The sequence below is a fragment of the Lynx canadensis genome, chromosome C1 (assembly GCF_007474595.2).
Source record: "Lynx canadensis isolate LIC74 chromosome C1, mLynCan4.pri.v2, whole genome shotgun sequence".
In the NCBI taxonomy this organism is placed as follows: domain Eukaryota; kingdom Metazoa; phylum Chordata; class Mammalia; order Carnivora; family Felidae; genus Lynx; species Lynx canadensis.
In genome coordinates this window covers 212,829,853-212,852,094 of record NC_044310.1, presented here as the reverse complement: position 1 = coordinate 212,852,094, position 22,242 = coordinate 212,829,853, and the positions used below count along the sequence as shown (strand labels likewise).

At 47.1% G+C, this 22,242-nt stretch overlaps 1 protein-coding gene across 5 annotated transcripts in view; it reads right to left on the bottom strand.

The window, feature by feature from the left end:
* Positions 1–22,242, bottom strand: part of ARMC9 (armadillo repeat containing 9) — a 151,081-nt gene that overhangs the window by 68,523 nt on the left and 60,316 nt on the right. For 4 of the 5 annotated variants that reach the window (XM_030325428.1, XM_030325431.1, XM_030325430.1 and 1 more), the window contains 7 exons: positions 20,646–20,736; positions 19,268–19,391; positions 16,458–16,597; positions 14,854–14,930; positions 12,093–12,167; positions 8,215–8,305; positions 3,815–3,870 (listed from right to left, as the gene is read on the bottom strand). In XM_030325428.1, the coding sequence (XP_030181288.1) occupies positions 3,815–3,870; positions 8,215–8,305; positions 12,093–12,167; positions 14,854–14,930; positions 16,458–16,597; positions 19,268–19,391; positions 20,646–20,736 (654 nt within the window). Of the gene's footprint in view, positions 1–3,814; positions 3,871–7,089; positions 7,913–8,214; positions 8,306–12,092; positions 12,168–14,853; positions 14,931–16,457; positions 16,598–19,267; positions 19,392–20,645; positions 20,737–22,242 lie in introns of those variants that run through there. The other variant, XM_032594533.1, reaches the window with a different exon arrangement.

The window sequence follows — 22,242 nt, the reverse complement described above, 5'->3', positions numbered from 1 at the left end:
GGTGAGATGCGTTCGCGCCCTTACAAACTGTAGCCGTTACCTGCCTGTTCCTGTGTGTGCGCTGGCCAAGCCCATCTAATGAAGGTTTTATTTCTCTGGAGGTTTAAATGGGTCTGGGGGCTTGTGGGCCAAGAGAGCATCAGAAGCAATTTAGAAAATGATGAAAACGCCTGTCCTCCCGAGGCCATGCTTCCTCTCTCCTCCTGCCCTGAATGCTCCACCTCTCCCTCTCAGCTGGACCCTTCCCAGCAGCATTTTAATAAGCTTCGGCGTCTCCCAAATCAGAACCGAACACAACCGCCCTGCTTGCGGGCTCTCGCACTTGCTCTCTCGCTCACAGCCAGATTCGTGGGAAGAGCCGCATATCTTACCGGCTCCATTCTCTTACTTCCCACCTGCTCCCCAACTCGGTTTGACTTTTTGCCCCATTAGTCTTCAAGGTGCTTGGCACCCGCCCTCCGCCCACTGAATCTGGCGCACCCTCTCTGTCACTTCTCACTTCACAGGTGACTCTGCGGCCCTCCCCGCTGACCAGGACCTCGCTGCCTCCCCCCATTTCCTCCTCCTGGTCTCCAGGTAGTTTCCAGTGTCAACAAAGAGGGCGTAACTTGCCACGCCTTTCTGCTGCGCGTACACAGAAGTACATACATCATTCATCAGGCTGTGTATTTATGTTTGTTTTCTTTCTGAAATTGAATCATAGTGTTCACATCGCTTTGTGATTTCCTTCTCCTATTTGACGTTATACACTAGACAGCCTGTAAGTCAGAAAAAAAATCCCTAACGCTACCTTTACATCATTTTATTTTTGCATATAAATGTGTGTATATCAGATAGAACTTTTAGCACACCAGGACAAGTCATTACATTCTTAGAAATTAGATGAGATTGTGCACCTGGGGGGTCTCTTGAGTTTCCTGGGCAGCAGGACCAGTGGCCACAGTTGCAAGTGCACAGATTTTAACTGGATGTAAGGTAAACGGAGCCTAATTCCCCTTGGCTTCCAGCCCCACCCTGATAGAGCCATGTTATCTTTAGAAGCATTGAGTAGCTCCGTGAAAACACTGGCTCCATTATCTGTGTTTTGGGTTTCAATAGGAAATTAAAAATTTTTTCACAATGCTAAGCAAGATGACATTTGACTCAAAGGTCCTGAAAACACTTGTGCTGTCTCCTTCAGAGCTGTCACCTTGGGAGGTAGTAGCCATGTTCCAATGACAGTGCCACGTGCTCAAATGCTCTGTGGAAATTTTCCTTGAGTCTAAGCACCTTTCACTTTCCTTTTTCTTTCGAATTTAAAAAGTAACACCCACTCTCGGTTTACCAGCTGAGTAAAACACAGATAGCTGGGGCCCTCCCCGGGTCGCCCTTGCTAACACTCTGCGGTGTGCTGTAGGGGTGAAGAGAGAGGGAAAGTCCAGGATCTGTTGACTGGAGTGCATCGCAGAGCCATGTTCCGGCCCCAAAGGCCAGATCCTTTCCTTACACTTTCCCAACTAAACACCTTCTAGGAGTCTTCTGAAAATTCTAGTTATCACAACAAATATTTTCAAACCCTACCCTCTTAAAATAAAAATCAGGGTAGCCAAAAGTCCAGAAAATTAAAAGATCTCTATAGGGGCGCCTGGCTGGCTCAGTTGGTGGAGCATGTGACTCTTGATCTCGGGTTGTGGATGAGCTCCACATTGGGTATAGAGATTACTTAAAAATAAAATCTTAAAAAAATAAAATAAAAGATCTGTATATTCCTTAATTTTTAGTAGACTATAATTGCTTCCATAGGGATATTTTCCAAAGTCGAATTCCCATCATTAACAGAACAGTTGAGCCAAATGAATTTTCCCTTGCAATTCAAAGACAAAGGGGTTGAGAGCAACAAAACAAAACAAAAAATCCAAAGCAAACAAAAAAATTCCAAAGAGATAACTCAGGAAGAGGACAAATAGTTCCTGAGGAGAACTTCTGGATATAATGACAAAAACTCAATGGAATTAATTAATTAAGATATTAATTCAAAATATAATTTAAAACAATACTGATGGGACAGGGAACAAAGATGGTCTCTTATCACAGTCCTGAGAAGACTGGGTCAGGGAGCTGGGTTCTCTCCTGTGGCTGGCCAACAATAGCCTACAGGACAAGATGCCTGCTTTTGAAAGGCCAGCAAGCTGAGAATGATTTTACATCCTTAAATATTTGAAAAAAAAAAAAAAAAAGTTTAGTGACCCACAAAAATCAAATGAAATCCAAATTTTAGTGTCCATAAATACAATTTTATGGGAACAGAGCCGCATTCATCCTTTTATGTATTGCTGATAGCTACTTTGCCTCACAACGGCAGATTTGAGTAGTTGAAACAGAGACCACATTGCCTCCAAAGCCTAAAATATTTACTACTTTTCTCTCTACAGAAAAAGCCTGCCAATCCCTGTTCTAAACCAGATTTTACTGCCATCGACTTTGTGTGACCTTAGGCTGGTCTCCTCCCCTCTCTGGATCCACCTTTGCAAAGGAAGGGGCCAGGATCCCCAGCCGAGGTCCAGAACTGCGCTTGTCGGACAAGGCCGAGCGGTCTTCACCCTCTAGCGCCACCTACAGCTCAGGAAGAAAACGGCAGGCGGGAGGCGGCCTGTGGGAAGGACAATCACCGGGCGACCTCAGCACAGCCTTCTTCGCCGGAAGGCTCTTAAATGAAGGCTCTTAAATGAACTCGCTGGAAGATCTCCCCCAGCTGGTGCCATCAGTGGACAAAACCTTGACTTTACAGACCTTTTAACCCGAGAGACCACAACTCCAAGGGGAAACCTCTCCTCCAGCATTCACTTCAGGAGTACTTGCTCCCCACAAAATAGAAGGAATGCAAACCAGGAATTAGTACCGAGAAGTGGAGAGAGTAACGTGTATGGGTTTTCTAGGCCTGGAGGAAGAACGAGGAAAAAGCTCGTCGTCTGAAAAACCCATCTCCCGCCCACGAGTTGCCATTCTCTATCTGCGCTTCATGAGACTCACCGACGTTAGTTCTGAACCTTCTGGTTTTAAAAAACCAGGTAAGCAGATTTTGCAGAGCCGAGGAAACCCATATTGAAACAGCGTAAATAAAAGAGCAAGGTGGTTGGTTCCGCCCGCTCTGAACCCAGCCTCTCAGCCTAGAGAGTCTCACGGGAGCCTCCGGGCCCGACGCTCCCAAACATGAGGAAGACCAGGGCAGCCTCGGGCCCCTTCAAAGCAAAAGACTCATGTCGCAGAAGTGCTGCCTTTCAACCTCCCATAAGCCCCGAGTGCTGTGGAGCGTGACACCTGTGTGCTGTGGCTGCAGAAAACCCACCCCAGGGGCGGCACGTGTCCTTCAGACATGGCCACCCCCCAATCCTCCCGCCTCGAACCCTCCTGTCGGTTATGTCTAACCTCCATTCCCCAGTCTGGGCCACTCTTGTGATGTGCCCCGAGCAGAACACAGCAGAAGGGATGTTCTAGACCGCTGAGCCCGGAAGAGGACTGGAAGCTTTCACTTCCTCCCTCTTGGAGCCCAGCCACCAACCGGTGAGGAACCGTAAGCCTGACCGCTGGGCGACTGGAGGCCACGCGGAGGGGCCGGGGAGGGTGGGAGGCCAGCTTGGACGCGGAAAGCAGCCACACGACACCTCAACTGAGACGGCAGGACCCCCCGCAGCTGAGCTTAGCCAAGCTCCAGCACTGTGAGGAATAATGCTGCAGGGATCAAAACCTCCATTTCCGGACTAACTCTTCGAGGCAAGGAAGAGACTCAATAATTTGGCACGAGTTTTCTAGGTGGTGTCAAGGGCCACCAACTTACTTCATCATCTTCCTCTTCATCATCATCAGATTCAAGAACACCATCCTGTAGCTCCTCTATAAAGAAAAAAATAAATGAATAACTGCAAACACAGTTGGGAGTCTTGGCCAACAAAATCATTCAGCTGCTGTAGAGGCGTGTAAACGCGCTAATGAGAATCGGGTCACCTCGGAACAATTTGGTTTCTGGGGCCGTTGCGGCCACAGGTTGCGATCATTCTCAGCAAATTAAATCTCTCCCCCAGTTTGACCAGAATGCATTGGTAGTGGCGCGAGCAAAGTTAAAAGCCAGCATACAATTTGAGAGGAATTTAGAAAACAAGAAATTAAACTAGTGTTGCTAGGCATCGAGCTAGATGCTGTACGCGTGTTATTTCCTCCGTACAAAGATTTGGTTGACTCTTCTCCCCACTTTATAGCAAACAGCAAAAGGAGGCATACAGAGGATAAGAGATTTGTCTATGGTCACACTCCCGTAAGTGACAGAGCTGAGATTCAACTCAAGCCTGTTTTTTAAATCCCATGATTTTCCCACAGAGGCTGGGGTAGCAGCCGTGGCAGGTAGGGTTCCTGAAGGCTCCCGTGGTTCGCTGCTAGATCTTAAGAGTTTATATATAAAGGAGGGATAATAGCAAAATGGAATCTGAGAAAGGACGAGCCTCTGTGTTTTCATCTGTGAAATGGGGATCAGACCACTTACTTCCTAGGGTTGTTGGGTGGGTGGGTGGGTGGGGGGAACTTCACAGTATACCAAACTAAGCCACCTGGCCCAGGGCCAGGTACACAGTGGCTATTAGAGAAGTTTGGTTACTTTCTCCTCCACGAAGCCTTCCCTGACCCCTCACTGGGCAGTCACCCCTCTGTCTGCTGAACACTCAGCATTTTGTCTAGACAGCATTGTCCTGGAGAGTGGTACTAGACAGTACCACACCGGACAGCAGTCTGATAGTACTTGCCACTTCGGGATGATCAGTTTACTCATGTATGAATGGCTATGGACTTGTCTGGGCATCTTCCTCACCCACTGTACTGAATTGTGAGTCCCTGAGAACAGAGCACCGGGCTTACTCATCCCTCTATCCCTAATGCATCTTCCTTAACGATCATTTGTTTCTTGAACAGATGACATGAAAGTAAAGAGAGCCTGAGAGAAGAGGAGAGGAAGTCAAGTAGGAAGTAGGAGGCAAGGAGCCAAAGGCTATTCTTGAAGAGACTGCTCAGCATACTTAGAAAGGGGGCAGATTAAACTTAAACCCCAAAACCATTTCATAGAAGGAATATGTAGAAGCCCCAGGACACCCACTGTCCTTGACACAACCCTCATTCTAAAGGGAAGGACTCTCACGGACTTGGCTAGACCAAGGCCTGCAGGACACCAACTTCTGTCCCCACCTCAGGGGGCTTGCACACCTCCACGCCCATCACGGCCCCACCCCTGTCACGGAACGCTGTTTAAGTCAAGAAAACTACCTTGCAGATGGGGAAATTACGCCATTCTGCACTTGAGCTGAAGCTCCCTCACCTAACTTCTGTGCCCTCCCAGCGCACGTAGAGCTCTGCTCCGTGCCACCTGCAGGTAAATGCCTATCAAGCAGGTGGCTTTCGAAACGGGGGTGCTGCCGTATTCATCAGCTGTGGACATTTCTTTTTCCAATATGCAAAATGCCCCCTCCCACTTTTTAAAAAAGAATCTTAGACGTTTCGTGAAGCCACAGGCTGGTCCAGCCACAACCCCTCCCCTGAGCCTGTTGGCTCAGGCTCATCCTATTCCCCAGAACAATCCAGTCCTGTGAACTTAATTAAGTACTTTATAAATGTCAGTTCCTCCTCTTGGGGGTGACAGGGACATCAGCCCTGCTTCCCGCACGGTCTCCTGGGTTGTGGCACGGCCAGCTGCCCTCACTCCAGTAACTAACAGTGAGTGGTGCTCGGAGCCGTCAGTGTCCTTCCTTTCCTGCGGCCCAGCTGGCGATGCTGGCTCTGCCCTGCTCCCGTCCTCTCCTCAGGGACTGGCCAGTACCTGCCAGGCCCCCCCCTTGAGGGCTGGAGTCATAGATGAACCTCCCTGCTGCTGCTGGTGGCGGTCACCTCTGTCTGCCACGTCCCTTAAGCTTCCCCAGGGCAGTCCTTCCCCACCTGTGGGGTTAGGTTCCTAAAATACTCTGGAATTTCTGTACTTGGAAACCTTAAAACTTTATAGGAAAAACAGTACTAGAGAACTGAGATGGGCCCGAATGTATGAAAACCCATACGCACGTTTCACATGTTTACTAAAATAGAACAATAAAGCCAATACGCTAAATAGAGATTGTGGCAATGCCATCCGACTTATCTTAAACTAGTAAGCTACTACTAATTCATACTCTACTGTTAATGTCTACTTGAGGATGAAGCCCGAACGGGGTGGAAACTCCAGCTCTCCCCTCTGTGGCTTTCACAGTGATGCTGGTGCACCCATTCATTTTGACTCCATGCTCACGACACATATCCTAAGGCAGCTGTGTGTGTGTGCCTCGTCCTCCATTCAAACGTTCAATGACTTCCTCATTTTGTTTCAAAGGATCAGACTCCTAAGTAATAGGGTCTCTGGGGACCTGCCACTGTCCCATGGATACAGAATAACTGAAGTGCTTGCTAAAAAAAAGAAATACTTTTGACACTCATTATTGAAACTGGAACTTACTGAGCAAAGCAGGTGTATGTCAAGCCCCTACTGAATATACCAGAACTCCACCCACGATAACTTCCTGACAAAGCACATCCCTCACGGAAATGTCTAACTGACCCTCCCTCTTCACATTCTTCAGCATGTTAGCTTAAGGGCCAGTTTTACAGACGACAAAGAGATGGTTTGGGGCCAGAGCGCAAGGGGGACCGCCCCTGTGGCTTGGCTGCCAGGAAGGAGGGGAGACCGACAAGAAAATGGAGGCGCACGGGTCTTGATAGACTGAAACACAAAGCCAGCCTTGAAGAAGATTCCGGGCCCAAACGTGACCCCGAAGCCACAGAGGACCCCCACTCGCTAGGGACGGAGTTCTCAGCTGTTCCCTGCGTCTCCCTCCTTCCCCAGCAGTGGCCTCTCTTCTACCCACAGCCGGTGAGGGAGCGAGCAGAGTCCCGACTGCTGTCATGGAACAGCCGCATTTTATTTAGCTGTGTTTTGTCGATCCATCTGCCCAGCAGAGTGGGGGTTCCAAATCAGAAATGCAACTGTTGCAGAAAGCAAAATTCTATTCCTTGCTCACCTGAATCTGGGATGAATAGCCAAGGGGAGGATGTTCAGATGGAAATGTGCCCCAGCCTGAGGGAGTGAAGGTTTCACTGGCTGCTCTCCCTGCTGCTTCCTGTTGATCAGGGGCCTCTAACGTCCTCTTTCAGCCTCTCCATTTCTGTGCTCATCCGAGGCAGGGACCCACCACCCCGGCTGCATGTGGGGATCACCTGGGAGCTTTAAACACTACCCCCCTCCCCAACCTGTGCTCTGTCTCTCAAAAAGAAATAAATGTAAACACTATTCACACCTGGGGCCCCCCTGGAGCTTCTGACTTCACTAGCATGGGGTGCTGCTTTGGGGACTTTAAATCTCCTCAGGTGACTGCCATGTGCAGCTCAGGCCGCGAACCATGAGCCACCTATGGGCTTCCTCCAGTGAATGGCTTCGGGCAACTGTTTCTTGGCCTTGGTCAAGCCGCTGACTCAGGAGTAGAGATCGGGAGATTCATTTTTTCACCTTTGCTCACGTGCTAAGTAGGATCTGTGTACTTGGACTTTGAGTGATGTGGGCTGCTGGGTGCCTCTGGCACGGGTACGAGTCAGGATCAAGATGTCAGGAGTCCACAGAAAGAGCTAGAGCTTCCCCTCCATCCTGGTCCCATCCAAGGCTTCCTGCACCTTCCTTTCCTGCTTACTATGGGATGTCGATTGTCATGGTAAGGGAGAAAGCCCGAGAGAACGAGGATCATCTCCTCCATGGCACCAGCGGGCAACAGAAGTTTGTTTTGAAAGCGTGAATGCACGCGGGAGAGTGACATTTTCTGTGGTGGTGCCACGGAGGTCGGCACTGTTTTCCTTATCTCGCCCTGGGACCTCCAGAGAAGCCCTGTGAAGCGGGGAGAGAACGAGGGGGAGGTCCACATAAAGAGAACGTAAGGGTAGAGCAGGGTTTCTACGGTTGCTTTTGAATTCTTCTTGTTGACTCTAAGCCTAAAGTGTGGTGAAAGATCGTTGATCCTGGGACAATCTGGACCGCCTTGTTGGTGGGTTCAGTTGGGTCTCCCCACCTCCCTTAAAGCCCCTGAATGGATTCCAAGATATGACAAGCCTTCCTAAGAAAGCCCGTGTATCCTTCCAGCACACATGAAAGATGCACAGACAGATTATAGCTTCCTGCTTTGAACGGACCTGAATTAAGCTGCTTGATGATGAATTCGATCTGGCGAACCATTTCAGCATTGCCTTCTTTGATGAAGCAGCGGAGGACGTACTCCATTCCCTGGGGCAGTAGACAGAGTAAGAGTTAGTATTTTAGTTGTTTTGTGGGGGAGAACAGCTTTATCCAATTAAAAAAAAACCTTTGGCAGGGGAGAAGGGATATACACAATAAAGATACCTCTGCTCAGTACTAAACACTCTTCTTGTTATTTTTCACAACTCACAGTGAAACTGCTTTCTTCTTGGTTGGCTATCTGACCTAATTATAAAACATTTGGCAGACAACAACAAAAACCTATTGTACAGAGAACTGGGGGTTGCCAGAGGGAGGTGGGGTGATAGGTGAAATAGGTGAAGGGGATTAAGAGACACAAACTTCCTGTTATAAAGTCAATAAGTCGTCACAGAGATAAAAAGTACATCAGGACTACAGTCAATAATGCTGTAATAATGTATGGTGACAGATGGTGACTGTGCTTGTCTTGATGAGCAATGGATGCACATCTGAAACTAAAAGAACACTGTATACCAACGATATTCTCATAAAAAGTGAAAAAAAACTATTGTAAAATTTAACTGCATAAGTATTCCCTTTAGTTTGGGCAATATGTTGTTTTGGGAGGTAATTTCTGTCCTGTGATTTCTTTACGTTTATACACTTCCTTCTGGATTTTAGAAACAAAATGAAGAGTAAAGCCATATGTTTAGAGAAATAAATGAACAAACAGAACCTCTTTTTAAACAGCTATTGTTCTTCTTCTATCAAAAGAATTATAAAGGCACCATATTGTGTAATATTTACTTTGTTACAAAACACTGACATCAGAACTCTCAATACTAGCTAACAGAATTGCAGGGAAATGTAAGATACCAACTTAACCACAGGTATCTGTTTCCCCACCTTCCTCGTTCCTTGAGGGATCTGAATGAGCACGTGTGGCTGGAGCTGATGAGACCTTCTTGCCACAAGAGGAAAGTGTATCTAATAATGACCCCAAAATAGAGGAAGCAGACTCCAGAGGTCCCAGGAGAGAAATGGATCCAGTAACACATGAACCCTGATCAAGGTCTGCCTGAGGCTTACACCTGGACTTTTCAGTTAAATGAGCCAATATTTCCCTCTTTTAATGCAGGCCTGTTTGGAGTCAATGGCTGTAAGTGAATCAAAGAAATGGCAAGTGCAGTTTTGAACATGGTGAATTCCCATCGTGTAGAGAAGAGCATTACCTTCCAGAAGGCTAAGTCTGGATTAGAATCTGAGTTCCCTCATGAATTAACAGTGTGACCTTGATCAAATTACTTAGTTCCTCCCAACCTGTGTCCTCAACTATAAAATAAGGATGGCAACGCTGGTTAACATGAAATCTTTAAAAGGTAAAGAATGTAATTGGGTGTTGGTTAGGTAGATACATATGTTTGTCCATTGCATTGAACTATATAAATGATACCCAAAAAAACAGCATCCAGTCCAAGTGCTGGTACATAATAGATGCTCAATAAATGGTTAAGGGGAGTCTGGGTGGCTCAGTTGGTTAAGGGTCCAACTCTTGATCTCAGCTCAGGTCTTGATCTCAGGGTTGTGAGTTCAAGCCCTGAGTGGGGTTCCATGCGGGGTGTAAAGCCTACTGAAATGGTTAAGATCGTTCCTGCTGTGTTTGGAAGGGATTTGTGGCTCAGAAGAGAGATCTGGTAGCCGAGGCCAAGGGAATAAACAAGGTTCCGGGTGACAGCAGAGTGAGAGGCTTAGGACAGCACCTTTGAGAAAGGAAACATTTAACAGAGAGGCAGGCAGAGACAGGCAAGCGCACAGAGGAGAGCATGAAGGAGTGGTGTGGAAGGGAGGAACAACTCTGGATAGTCTTTGAGTCAAGGGAAGAGGGTATCAAGCGGGCAGGAGTCTGCTCCAGCCCAGGCCAGACTGTCTGGCTGGGATTTCAATCCTGGGGAAGAGCTTCATGGCCGACAACTGCACGAGCGCCGGGGGTGGGAGGCTTTGGAGCAGGCATCGGCGCAGCCCTACTGATCTGAACCGCTCTCCCGTCCCAGACCTTGGCAGTCTCTTTAAGTTCAAATGGCCTCAGTGCACTCATTTATCTTCTTCTCTGTTTGGGGGGGGGGGTGGGGGGTATTATTTTAAGACCACCAACCATCATAGCATTTGGTACCGATGTAATTTCTATGTTTTCTTTGTCGTTTTCCACAAGCATACGAATGTTTTACCTGGTTGCAAAAACAGAGTTCTTATGATGTCATATTCTCCTCTCCTTTTGGGAGTCCAGTTACACATGTGTGAGACCTCTGGGTATTGTCCCCAGGTCTCTGAGACACTGTCCCTTTCCTCCACACTTTTTCTCTCTGGCCTGGCTGATCTCTAAGGGTCACGCTCTAATGTCCTATAACACGAATCTCTCCTCCCCACTTGGTCCCTGTCCCTTTACTTCTGTTTTGTCCTGCCTTCCCTGCCCCTTGCCCTGGATGTCCTTCCTCCAAGCTGCCTTTCCTGCTGTCTGATCCATATCACCTCCCTTCTTTTTTTCTTAGCCTACGTGTTTTCTTCCTTGGTCTCTCCTTTGGTTGAGAATTCCTCTCACCAGAAGGACCATAATGCAGAATTTAACCAAGTTCATTTTCCCTTGTTCCGTACTGAAATGATTCCCCTCTCCCCCAAAGCGATAGGCAATTAAGTTCCATTGTTCAGTGTGACCACACAGAATAGTTCCTAATTAAGTTTTTATCTCTGGCATAACTGTTGATGTAATTTCAGATGACTAATTAGGAGATTTAGCAATTCTTCTAAGTAAGCAAAATCAAGTGGAAGAACGTGTTTCACTGGTCTCAAACTGAATTTGGCCTGTCTTTTGACTGTGGAAATATATTTAATCCCTTCATCATAGCATTTAATATGCACACAGTTGAGCTGGTTCCGCATGTTATGAGAAAAGGGACAAAACTCCAGTGGTTTTGCTGATTAGATCCAGAAACACTTGTCATTGCATACAATGCTAATCACCTGAAGCTTATTTTATACTTAATCCAACAGAAGCACTAATGTAAACACATCAAGTATTGAATTCACTATTTACCAACCACACCAGGAACCAGACAGCTTTATCGTCTTTACCAGAGTGTCTGTCCCACTTGGTTGCTGTGAGAACGTCTGCAGCCTCCGAGTGTTTGGACCACACCACTGCTCACTCCTGCCGCAAGTCCCCTAGGACTCCTGCAGGTGAATTTCAGTGATACTTTCTCCATTTCACTGTTTTCCTGCTAAGCTTCTACCATGAAATCCATAGGCATTCCCAACGCCCCAAATTAAAATGAATCATTTAAAAAAAAAGTCTATTAACTTTCCAAAAATAAGCCTGTTGGGAACTTTCTAACATGGTAGTTCTTAGGAGTTAGGGATCCCTCGAGAATATGATAAAAGCTCCAGATTCTCTCTCCAGAAAACTGCAAATACATATCTGGCATACAATTCCAGGGAGTTCATAAGCTACGTGCAAGCCACGGGGCCCAGTCTCAGATCTCCTTGCTCTCACAGCTTCTGAACCGTGGCACTGATTGAAGCTTACGAATTTCTCAAGCATATTTGCTTTCTTTTTCTTTCTTTCTTTCTTTTTTTTTTGTAAATGTTTATTTATTTTTGAGAGAGACAGAGACAGCACGAGCAGGGGAGGGACAGAGAGAGAGTGGGGCAGAGAATCCTAAGCAGGCTCCGTGCTGTCAGCGCAGAGCCCAAGGTGGGGCTCAAACTCACAAACCTATGAGATCATGACCCGGGTCGTAGTCAAGAGTCAGACGCTTCACCAACTGAGCCACCCAGGTGTCCCTCAAGCACATTGTCTTACCATTGCCCTTGCTTCCTCACGAATGGACGGAATAGAAAGGATGCTGTACAGAGCTCCGTTCACATATGGCTGTATCTTTAAGGGGAGAAAAAACAGCCAATTACAAGTTGTCACATACCGTACAACTCAGTGATCAAACACCCCGCTTGTGAACAGTGTGGCTCACGAGGAGAGAGAGCACTACTACGTTCTTCAGCTCCAGGACACATGTTTCCAAAGGACAGATATCTCCATGTCCAAATATGGAGATATCTCCATATTTGCATGTCCCAGTGACAGCTACAACGAAGAGTTCAAACCCAAGTTCATTACTGGCTCCCAAAGCTCACTCCTGCCATATGCCACGGCTTAACCGTCGGCCTGCTCATTCAGGCTAGAACCGCTGGAGTCATCATCGAATGCTCTCGCTTCTGCTCTCCAGTGTTGAGTCTCCAAGCTGCCTTTGATAGGAGCCCTTCTTTTCCACACACGCTACCACGGTCCTTGTTCGGACATCCTCCATGACCTAGGCGACATCGATCCTCCCAAAAGGTCTCTGCCTTTGATGTTCACAAGTTAGCCCAATAATCCCATCATTGCCAAAATTCTACAACGTGGGCCAAATCGTCCCTCTTCCTACCTCGTAAACCTTCCCTAGAGCCTACCTGGAAAGTCCTCACTCCTCAGTACGGCACACAGGAGCCTTCAAGGTGTGGCCTCGATATCATGTCCCCCTGCCCCTCCCTTCCTGCACACATCCCACGTTACTTACGGGCCCCTCCCCCCCACACACACTCAGCTCTGTTTCCTGCACATCCCCCCACTACCATACTGGGTTCATATTTATACTTCTGCCTCCCCTATTGTGAGCTCTTCGAGGACAGGACTCATGTTTTACTCACACAGGTAACCCCAACATCAAGCCACACAGGACATGGCACATGGCAGGTGCTTGATAAATGGCAGCTCCCTTCTGAGCAGATTTTGTGCTACACTCTCCACAGCAGTGGGGAAGGGCTCATGTCCCACCCGTCTTTTCTGGCGCTGGACTTTATTGTCCCTTAATCTTTGCCAATCTAATGGGTAAAAAAAATAATAAAAGGCGTCCTATGGCTGTTCTTTCATTTTCCTGACCACTGGCCAAACTGGTCATCAAGATTTCCTGTTCTGTAACTTGCCCCCGTGTGTACTTTGTCTTCTTCTTCTGACTTGTATTTATCAATTTATAGGAGATCTTCATATATAAGGGAACTTTTGTCCTATGTGAGGCCAATTTTTCCTCAGGGTATCCTCTGTCCTTGGACTCTTATCATGGCATCTTTTTCCATATCCAAAAAGCCTACTATTTACAAAGTCAAATATGCGTATCTTTTTCTTCATGGCTTTTGGGTTTCGTCTTCCAAGACTATGACTACCTCACACAGGACCCATGCACGGAGCATTTATTTGTGTGGCAAACACATTTCTAGGCTCTAACATGTGTACAGGGAGACTTTGCAGTTCATCTTCAAGGCAAATGCATTTGTGACAATTACAAGATTTACATCTGTTGGTCTATTCTGTTCTCAGAGGTAGCAAGCATACTGGTGCCAACACCTGAAACCAACATTTACTATCAGAGACAAATTTCCCACAGGCTTCAACCGCCGTAGTTGAATAAAATGGAGAACAGAGTCTAGAAGGAGTTGAGGGCTCCTGATCTGAAAATATAAAAAGCACGGCCAACACTGTCACCACCACGGAACCCTCGCTAGCTGAGGCAGCCGGGGTTGCTCAGCTGGTGGGCCCGGGGACCTAGGGTATGAGAGGAATGAACAGAGGGGAGCTGTCTGCAACGGGAATGGATACAGGGAAACCAAGTGCCTCACTCTGACCCAGCGGTACTCTGTCCTGTCCTGCTAAGACACCCCTGTACTTGATCTGGCTAAAGAGGCCAGGTTTTTGCTGAGGCTTTGGCCTCAGGGGCAGAGTGATGTCGTGGTTTCTGCACAGGCATCTGTAGAAAGCAGGAGAGAGAATCCTCATACTGTTTATAAGTTTCTGTTAATTAGTTTATCGAGACCTCCACTTTATTTAAAAAGGGCTTGTGGCACACAGGTTGGACGACAGAAAATCACCCCAGTGTTGGGGAGGCCACGGGGGAGAGCAGGAGCTGGTAAGGCCACTCTGCGGGACAGCGTGGCGGGACTCTGACCCGAGACTGCCATGTGGGGCGAGCCAGCAGTGACGAAGTGTCTGCACCCCAGGGGCCTTGGGGGGGTGAGTGTGGCGATGGCACTGAGGACCCTGTGGCGGCTGAGAACTGGAGGTAATGGAGGCCGACAAGCCCGGGGGACTGGATGGGGGCGCTGCAAACAAGGGCTGTTTTGCAGTAGTGGGAGTTAAGGAATGAGATGTATACAAAGCAACACAGTAAAGTCCTCAAAACACAGTGAAAAAGTCTGAAAAGAGTGAGATCTAGAGCACAATACGATTTACACGATGACGCACGCAACACATAACATTAACTACATTTTCAGGCCACGTACGTGTCCACAGACGTACGTTAAACAAACACACCCCGGGGAGAATCAGCGTGGGGTGGAATGAAGCAGGGCGGGTGACAAGGAGGAGATTAAGTCCCGAGGGGGACCTGGCAAGGACCAGTGATGGCAGGGCGACAGGAAATGAGGAGTGGGGGATCGATTTCCGGCTTCCCGGTTGCAGAATGTGGGGGGGCAGAGCGCACGCACTAACCCGGCCAGCCCTCCCCCAAGCCCAGGCTAGCGGCGCCGCCCCGTACCTCGTGGTTCTCATGGCCGAGCAGATCCGAAAGAACTTTCAGCACCAGGCCTGCCACCTTGGCACACATGTTCTTCCCTTCAGAAAAGACAACGGAACAAAACATGACGTGTCTAAACTCAGAAGTACAGTTTCAAGTCAGGCAAACTTGAGCACAAATCTTGGGCCCTCTGCTAATGAACTGTGTGACCCTGGGTGAGTCACTTAAGCAATCCGGGCCTCGGTTTCTTCCTCCTGGGGTTCCCTAGCGATTATTAACATCTACCGAAGGGTGATGCAGAATGAAGGAACTCGGTATAGGCCGTGCACTCCGAGTGGAGACGGTGGCACAGAGCTAGTCGTGTCAGTGAACACACGATACATTATGGGGCAACGTTCTACCTCCCAAGTGCACACGCCAGTGTCACAAAACTCACACAGGTGCTTTAGCAAGTCCAAATAGCATTGTAACAATCACTGCAAATAAACTGATGATAGTAAGAGAAGCTGATTAGAATCTGACGAATGCTTTAAAGCTGGGATATCTGCATACGTTGTTTTTTAAGAGAAGACTGAAGTAACAGTCGTTTAGTCAGTCAACAAGACACAGGCCGTGCAGATTACAAAGCATCCGAGGGCAAAGAAGCTTCTAACGAATACCCCGGAGCTATTTAGCCACGTAACTTCTCCACAAACTGGGGCTGCTCAGACTGAGGGCAGCCACAGGTCGGACTTGGCACTTCTTCTAAAGAAGCTTCTTCTATCCCCATAACTGATCATTTCATGGATGGAACCTGCAGAAAAGCTGCGATCACTGCCTTTACTGATCAGATGAGCTGAGATGTGCGCGTGAAAATCCCCTCTCCGGGGGGGCGGTGTGTGAAGTGGGGAGACTGCTGTGGTGAGGAGCAGGGAGCCTGGTCGGGCGTCCTTGCTCTGCCACCGACTTAACCCTGTAGAATCCTGGAAATATAGTTCTTTGTCTTGGGACAGAATGGATGAGAATTCTTAACTTCCTGCCTTTGAATAGTGCAATGAAGATGAAGAAAAATATAAAGTATTTTAATTTCCTCTTACTGCAGGTGCTGTAAACACATAAAATGGTATTTCCAAGGGCAGCAAGGTATTTGGCTTCAGGGATTCACCAACTGTATAACTATCTGGAAATGTTTTACACCCTACTTCTGTTTCAGTTCTCTATGAGGGAGACTAAAGGCAAACCACAGCAGGCTGGGTGGTGGTCCGGGTTCACACCCGAGCCAGAGGGCTGGGGGATGGGGGTGATGGGGGACAGGGTGGGGGGGAGCCAGAGGGCTGGGGGATGGGGGACAGGGTAGAGGGGGAGCCAGAGGGCTGGGGGATAGGGGGGATGGGGGACAGGGTGGGGGGGAGCCAGAGGGCTGGGGGATGGGGGGGATGGGGGACAGGGTAGAGGGGGAGCCAGAGGGCTGGGGGATAGGGGGGATGGGGGACAGGTTGTGGGGGGAGCCAGAGGGCTGGGGGATGGGGGGGATGGGGGACAGGGTAGAGGGGGAGCCAGAGGGCTGGGGGATAGGGGGGATGGGGGACAGGTTGTGGGGGAGCCAGAGGGCTAAGGGACAGGGTGGGGGAGGGGTGCTATCAGACCTGCACTCCGGAGGCAGAGGTTCATGAGCAAAGCCACCGAGTACTCCAGCGTATAGTCAGACAGGCAGTCGGGGTCCTTCAGAATATCAATCAGCCAGAAGATGAGGCCGTCTCGAATCATCGCTGTCTGCAGTGGGCGCCTACGATGCAAAAGCCCTACAGGTCAACTAAAGCTGTCGAGAAACCTTCCCTGCAAGACTACGGGGTGATGTGCACCCCTGTCAGAATAGGCAAACTGTGCAGGAGATACAGACTCTGAAGGATATTTTGTTGTTAGACCTGCACAGCTGAAACAACAGATGCCTTTACCTTTCGAGGGTACTACTAAGGGTTCAGACAGAGAGAAGGCAGTCAGGAGGCCTCCTACTTTGAAAGTTTCTTTTTCAACATTTACAATTAGCAGAGTATTACTTCCAATATTTCATAAATATTTATTGATAGCTTTTGGTCTACTTGACCCGAGAGATAGCCATAGGAATAGTTCATCACCAATAAATGGGTTTTTAGTAAACTCTAGTCCAGCTAGGCACTTGAGCTGTGTGAAAAACAAGAAAAGCAAACAACCAGCCCAATCCCATTTTGAGTCAGGTCTCTAGAAACTAAGGGTAGTTGAACGATGTGGGTCATATAATTGATACAGAATTGTTTTCCACCCAGAGTCTAGGTATAAAACCTTACAAAATCCAACACCTCATCAAAATGTGTTATGGTGAATGTCTTCATGCCGGCCTTAAGAACTGATGAGATCAGGCATAATGGTATCACTATGAAGTCACGTAAATTCTTTGAAAATCAAAACACCATGGAGGAACGACCACTGCACATCTCCTAATGAACAGGTTATGGTAAAACTCCTACCTGGACAGTATCTACTTGCGCTATTCTTCAAGATTTTATTTTTAAGTAAACTCTACACCCAATGTAAGGCTCGAACTCACAACCTCAAGAACAAGATTCACACGCTCTACCGACTGAGCCAGCCGGGTGCCCATCTGTGCTAGTCTTAAACACCACACTCACCACCTCGGTGAAATTTACTGGAATACAACGAAGGCTACACTCTTTTGGTAATCCTAACTCTCTACATTCACTGTACAGACCCCAGAAAACTGTAAAAACATGAAGCATATTTCCAGAACAGAGAAGCTTAAATTACTGTTTGCAGGGCAAGAAAAAACTGGCAATAAATATCTGTATTCCCAGAAAGAAGTATTTCTTCCTTGTATCTTATCTCTGTTACTTAACTATAGTCACTGAATTTCTAAAAATTTTCCAAATGCAGTCGACACTAGGCTAAATTATCTGTATAAACAAACAGAGACAAAGTGTTCATATGATCTGAGGAATATAATAACTGGATATTACCATTTACAGATCTTCTCAATTCACATAGTTAGAACAAGAAGCATTGGCAGGGACCTGGCAAATAGTAGGAGCTAACTACCTACCGCTTTCCCTCATGAAACATACACACTTAGAATGAGTCACCTTGGGGGAAAAAAAGAAAAAGAAAAAGAATAAGTCACTTTGCAGGCTTTGGGCTACTAGTGAGAGCGTACCAATCAAATGTTAACCACATTTCTCTCTCTCTCCCTCCGCCCCTCGCCCCCCCACTCTTTCTAATAAAAAAAAAAAAAAAAGTTAACCACATTTGACAGGAAGAAAGTATGTCCAGAAGGGGGCTGATGGTCAGAAAGAGCTGAGATTTCTTACTAAGGCCGAGAGAAAGTGAGGTGGTCAGGAGGGAACGCCATGCTGCAAGAATTCTGAACGACTCAGCGATTCCACTCTTAGACACCGAGTCAGGAGACAGGAAGACATGTGTCCACACAAAGACTTGTATGCAGATGTTCCTAAGAGGCTTATGCATAATAGACAAATAGTAGAAACAATCCAGGTATCTGTCAACTGCTGAATAGATTAGCAAAATGTGTTCTGTCCATAAAACGGCACGTTACTCAGCATGACGAAGGAACCAAGTCCTGACATGTTACACCACTGATGAACTTAAAACCATGATGCTGAGTGAATGAAGCCGGTCACGACAGAACACACATTATAGGATTCCATTTATCTAAAATGTCCAGCATGGGTAACTCTACAGAAAGCAAATTAGTGGTTACCAGGGGCCGGGGGTAAGAAAGAGGCTTGGAGGTGGGCATGAGGTTTCTTTTCGTGGTGATGGAAGTATTCTAAAATTAGCTTGTGGTGGTGGCTGTACAACTCTGTAAATCTACTAAGACTCACTGAATGGTGCATTTAAAAGGGGTGAATTTTGTGCTATGAAAGTATACCTTAATAAAGCTGTCAATGAAAAACAAACAAAAGCTCTAGGTGGCTACGAGATCCAAGTCATAACAGGGTCCAGATGGAGACGTCAGGGTGGGCCGCTGGGACATAGGGACTGGGGAGCGGGAGGCTCCGCCCACCTTCCACGGAAATCCCACCACACCCCCTGTGACTCCTCATCCACGTGCACATCTCCCACAGAGGCTGCGAGCGACTTGCTGAGCTGAGCTCCATCAGGTTTTACTCACGTGTGCATCTCTACCCCCGGCACGTGGCCTGAGACACAATCCAGCCCCTGGCCGGCCCCAGCCGTGGCGCTCGTGAGGACACCACAACGGCACTTCCTGAGCTGGATGGTCTCGAGGATTAGAGATAGGCTTTCCAGCCCTATCTTGGAAAGTCACCCAACCTCTCCTAAATGTTAACTGAAAGTATCACGTGCCCCTTGGGCTGCTATTGGGACTAAACAGTGGCTAAACCTTACTGTTAGGAGCTACCATGACCTACTGCGCGGTCAGCACCTGAGGCTGAACTTCTGCAAGGCCCCGAGAATGTTCTCCCGGGTGATGACGTCCTCGTCTTCCTCCTTCAGCCTTTCCTCCAGCATCCGCAGCACCCTTGTGGTCTGGGCCAGGTAGAGACGACCTAATAATATAACCAGAGATGCACAAGCAGAAGAATTTATCTTGTGCTAAGTTCATGCTCCAAAACCACTTTCGATGAACACTTCGCACGTAACGTTATGTAGAGTTTGGGTAATTTTAGGCTCTAAAAAACTTAAAACATATTTTTTCTGCAAAGTTGGTTTTATCCAACCAACTAATGAAGAAAAAATGACTCCTTTTGTAATCTAAATATAATTAATTCATCACTATGTTTTTGTGGGGAGCTCTTTTATTTACCTGAAATCTTGAACCCAAAAGTCAGATCTACAAGGAGAAAGAGGGTAAGGAATCTATATGTTATGGGGCCCCTAGTCTTTATAATAGGGGCAACCAAGCAGTAATGATTTCTGGCACATTCCTTGCTCCTTCGAGACACACCCGTGGCCTGGGGAAGGAGTTGGGAACCATACCTGGCACCCTACAATAAGCCTTGAGCTACCACTAGCCTGTTGTAGACTTGTGTCTTGATACAGATGACATTAATGCATGTACCCTCCCTTGTAAGAACAGACGGAAGAACAAGCGAATGAATGACTGACCCAGCTTTTGGAGTATCATCTAGTCATCATTTGAAAACTCCCTTTATTCACATTTTAAAAAGCTGAAACAAAGTAGAACTTAATGGAAGATAATGGCACCCTGTAAAATCATCTTGAATTCAGCTTTGGTATGTATTATCTTTGGAATTTTCAAATCCTCTTGGTTTAAGAGATTATAGGCTTAAAAAAAAAAAAGAGTTTATTTTTAAGTAATCTCTACACCCAACATAGGGCTCAGACTCACAACCCCAAGATCAAGAGTTACACACTCCACTGACTGAGCCAGCCGGGAGCCCCTAGAGGTTACACTCCTTTGAAGGAAATGGTGCAGTGCTTATTGGAATCAGCTTTGATTATTTCACTAACCTTATTTTGCAGAAAACTATAGAAAATGCATTACCTGTTATATACTTGAAAGCCAGTGAAATACTATGGTTACGAAACCAGAAAGCTCACAAAATAAAACCAGAAGGCTTATAAAGTAAACTCTAAAACCATCAAAATTTGCTCTGACATAAACTAAGCAAAAGGACAACAGCCAATTTGCAGAAAACACCTTAGATGCACTAAACAGGAATAAATGGAGGGGACGTACAGCATCTTTAAGAAACGTGAAGAAGAACGTCGATTTTCAAAGGAATAAAAAGCATTAATAAGACCTAGCTGCTCTCTGGGAGGAAAAGTTGACGCTCTACCTTCCGCCAGGGACGCGAAGGCATTGATGAGCCGGGCCATGTACTGTCGCACCACCTCGCTCTTGGAGTGCAGCAGCTGAAGCACACTCCTCTGTGGGGGAAACACAGCAAAAGAGGAAAATGATGAGGTTAAGGAAAAGTGACAGGTAAACACACGTCCCTTCTCTGGGTCTGCTCTTCTCTTTCTCCGTATCAATTTATTAGAGGTGAAATAAAGGGACTGAAGCCAACGCTTCATCTGGAAATCTCCATTTCCAACGGGTTTTTTATGAGAGTTGACAAAAAATAAGTTATTCAGCCTTCTAAATTAAAAGAACGAATTATACGGGCGCCTGGGTGGCTCAATCGCTTAACTGTCCACTTCAGCTCAGATCACGATCTCGCAGTTCGTGGGTTCGAGCCCCGTGTTGGGCTCTGTGCTGACAGCTCAGGGCCTGGAACCTGCTTCGGATTGTGTCTCCTTCTCTCTCTGCCCCTCTCCCCACCCTTCTCAAAAATAAATAAACATTAAAAAAAAAAAAAGAACCAATTATACAGAGCACTTAGACAGTGACTGGCACAAGGGAGGCAATACTGTTGGCTATTGCTGTTGCTAATGTTTTTCCAGGTTAATGATAGCTCCAATGCACACATCTAATTTTGCTCCCTGCAGACCACAGTAAAACTACAGTGAACGGATTTTTTTTTTAAAAAAGACATAAATTCTGAAGGACAGAGAGACAGCACAAGAAATGTAACACAATTTCAGAATCAGGAACGCAGGGCAGTAACAGACTTAGCAGACCCAAGAATGTCAAGTCTCAAAGGCAGCAATGGACAATGAGGAATTACCCAATTTACAGCACTTAACCCTCAAAAGGGAAAAAAATAAAGAAGAATGAATGAAAGCTGTTAAAGCAGGAGCTAGATCCCACTTTGCTGCTCCCACACTACTGTCCTACCGCATACTTCCCCCCATTGGTCTCTTGCAAGGGTAGCACAAAGGGTCTCGGGGTGGGGGGGCACATGGCCCAGGTAAGCAGGACTTCTACACCAGAAGGGGGTAAGGGGCAGTACCTAAATGCAGAAAGAATGCTGAACAGGGAGCACCCTGTCCTCTTCTCCTACCTGAGTCCCGGAACACTGCACCCAGATCCTCACCCTCTAGGCAGGAGAACAGAAGACTCTTCCTAGAAGAAAATGACCAGCCCAAGAGAAAAGAACCAGAGATCCTAAAATCAGAGGTTCCTAATAGAGAGCCCACCTGGCTCACCCTCCAGTGGAGCACTGCGTCTACAGGTCCTACCCTCGCATTCACAGCTTCCAATCGGCTTTCACTCCCCCCACTCAAAACATTATGAGTTAAACAAGGTCTATCAGAAACTCAAGATAAGTTTCCAATATGGGTGATAGATAAGGTCAAAACAGATGGGGGAACAACCTGAAGGAAATGAGACGGTAAAGGAAGAAGAAAACTAGAAATAAGCACGAATGTGTCACTAATGCCCTCAGAGATACAAGAAGTTGTATTATGTCCATGAAAAAACAGAATGTCACAAAAAGGGAGAATGAAAAACTCAACTAAAAGGTTAGAAAATAAAGATGAGGAGACCTCTGT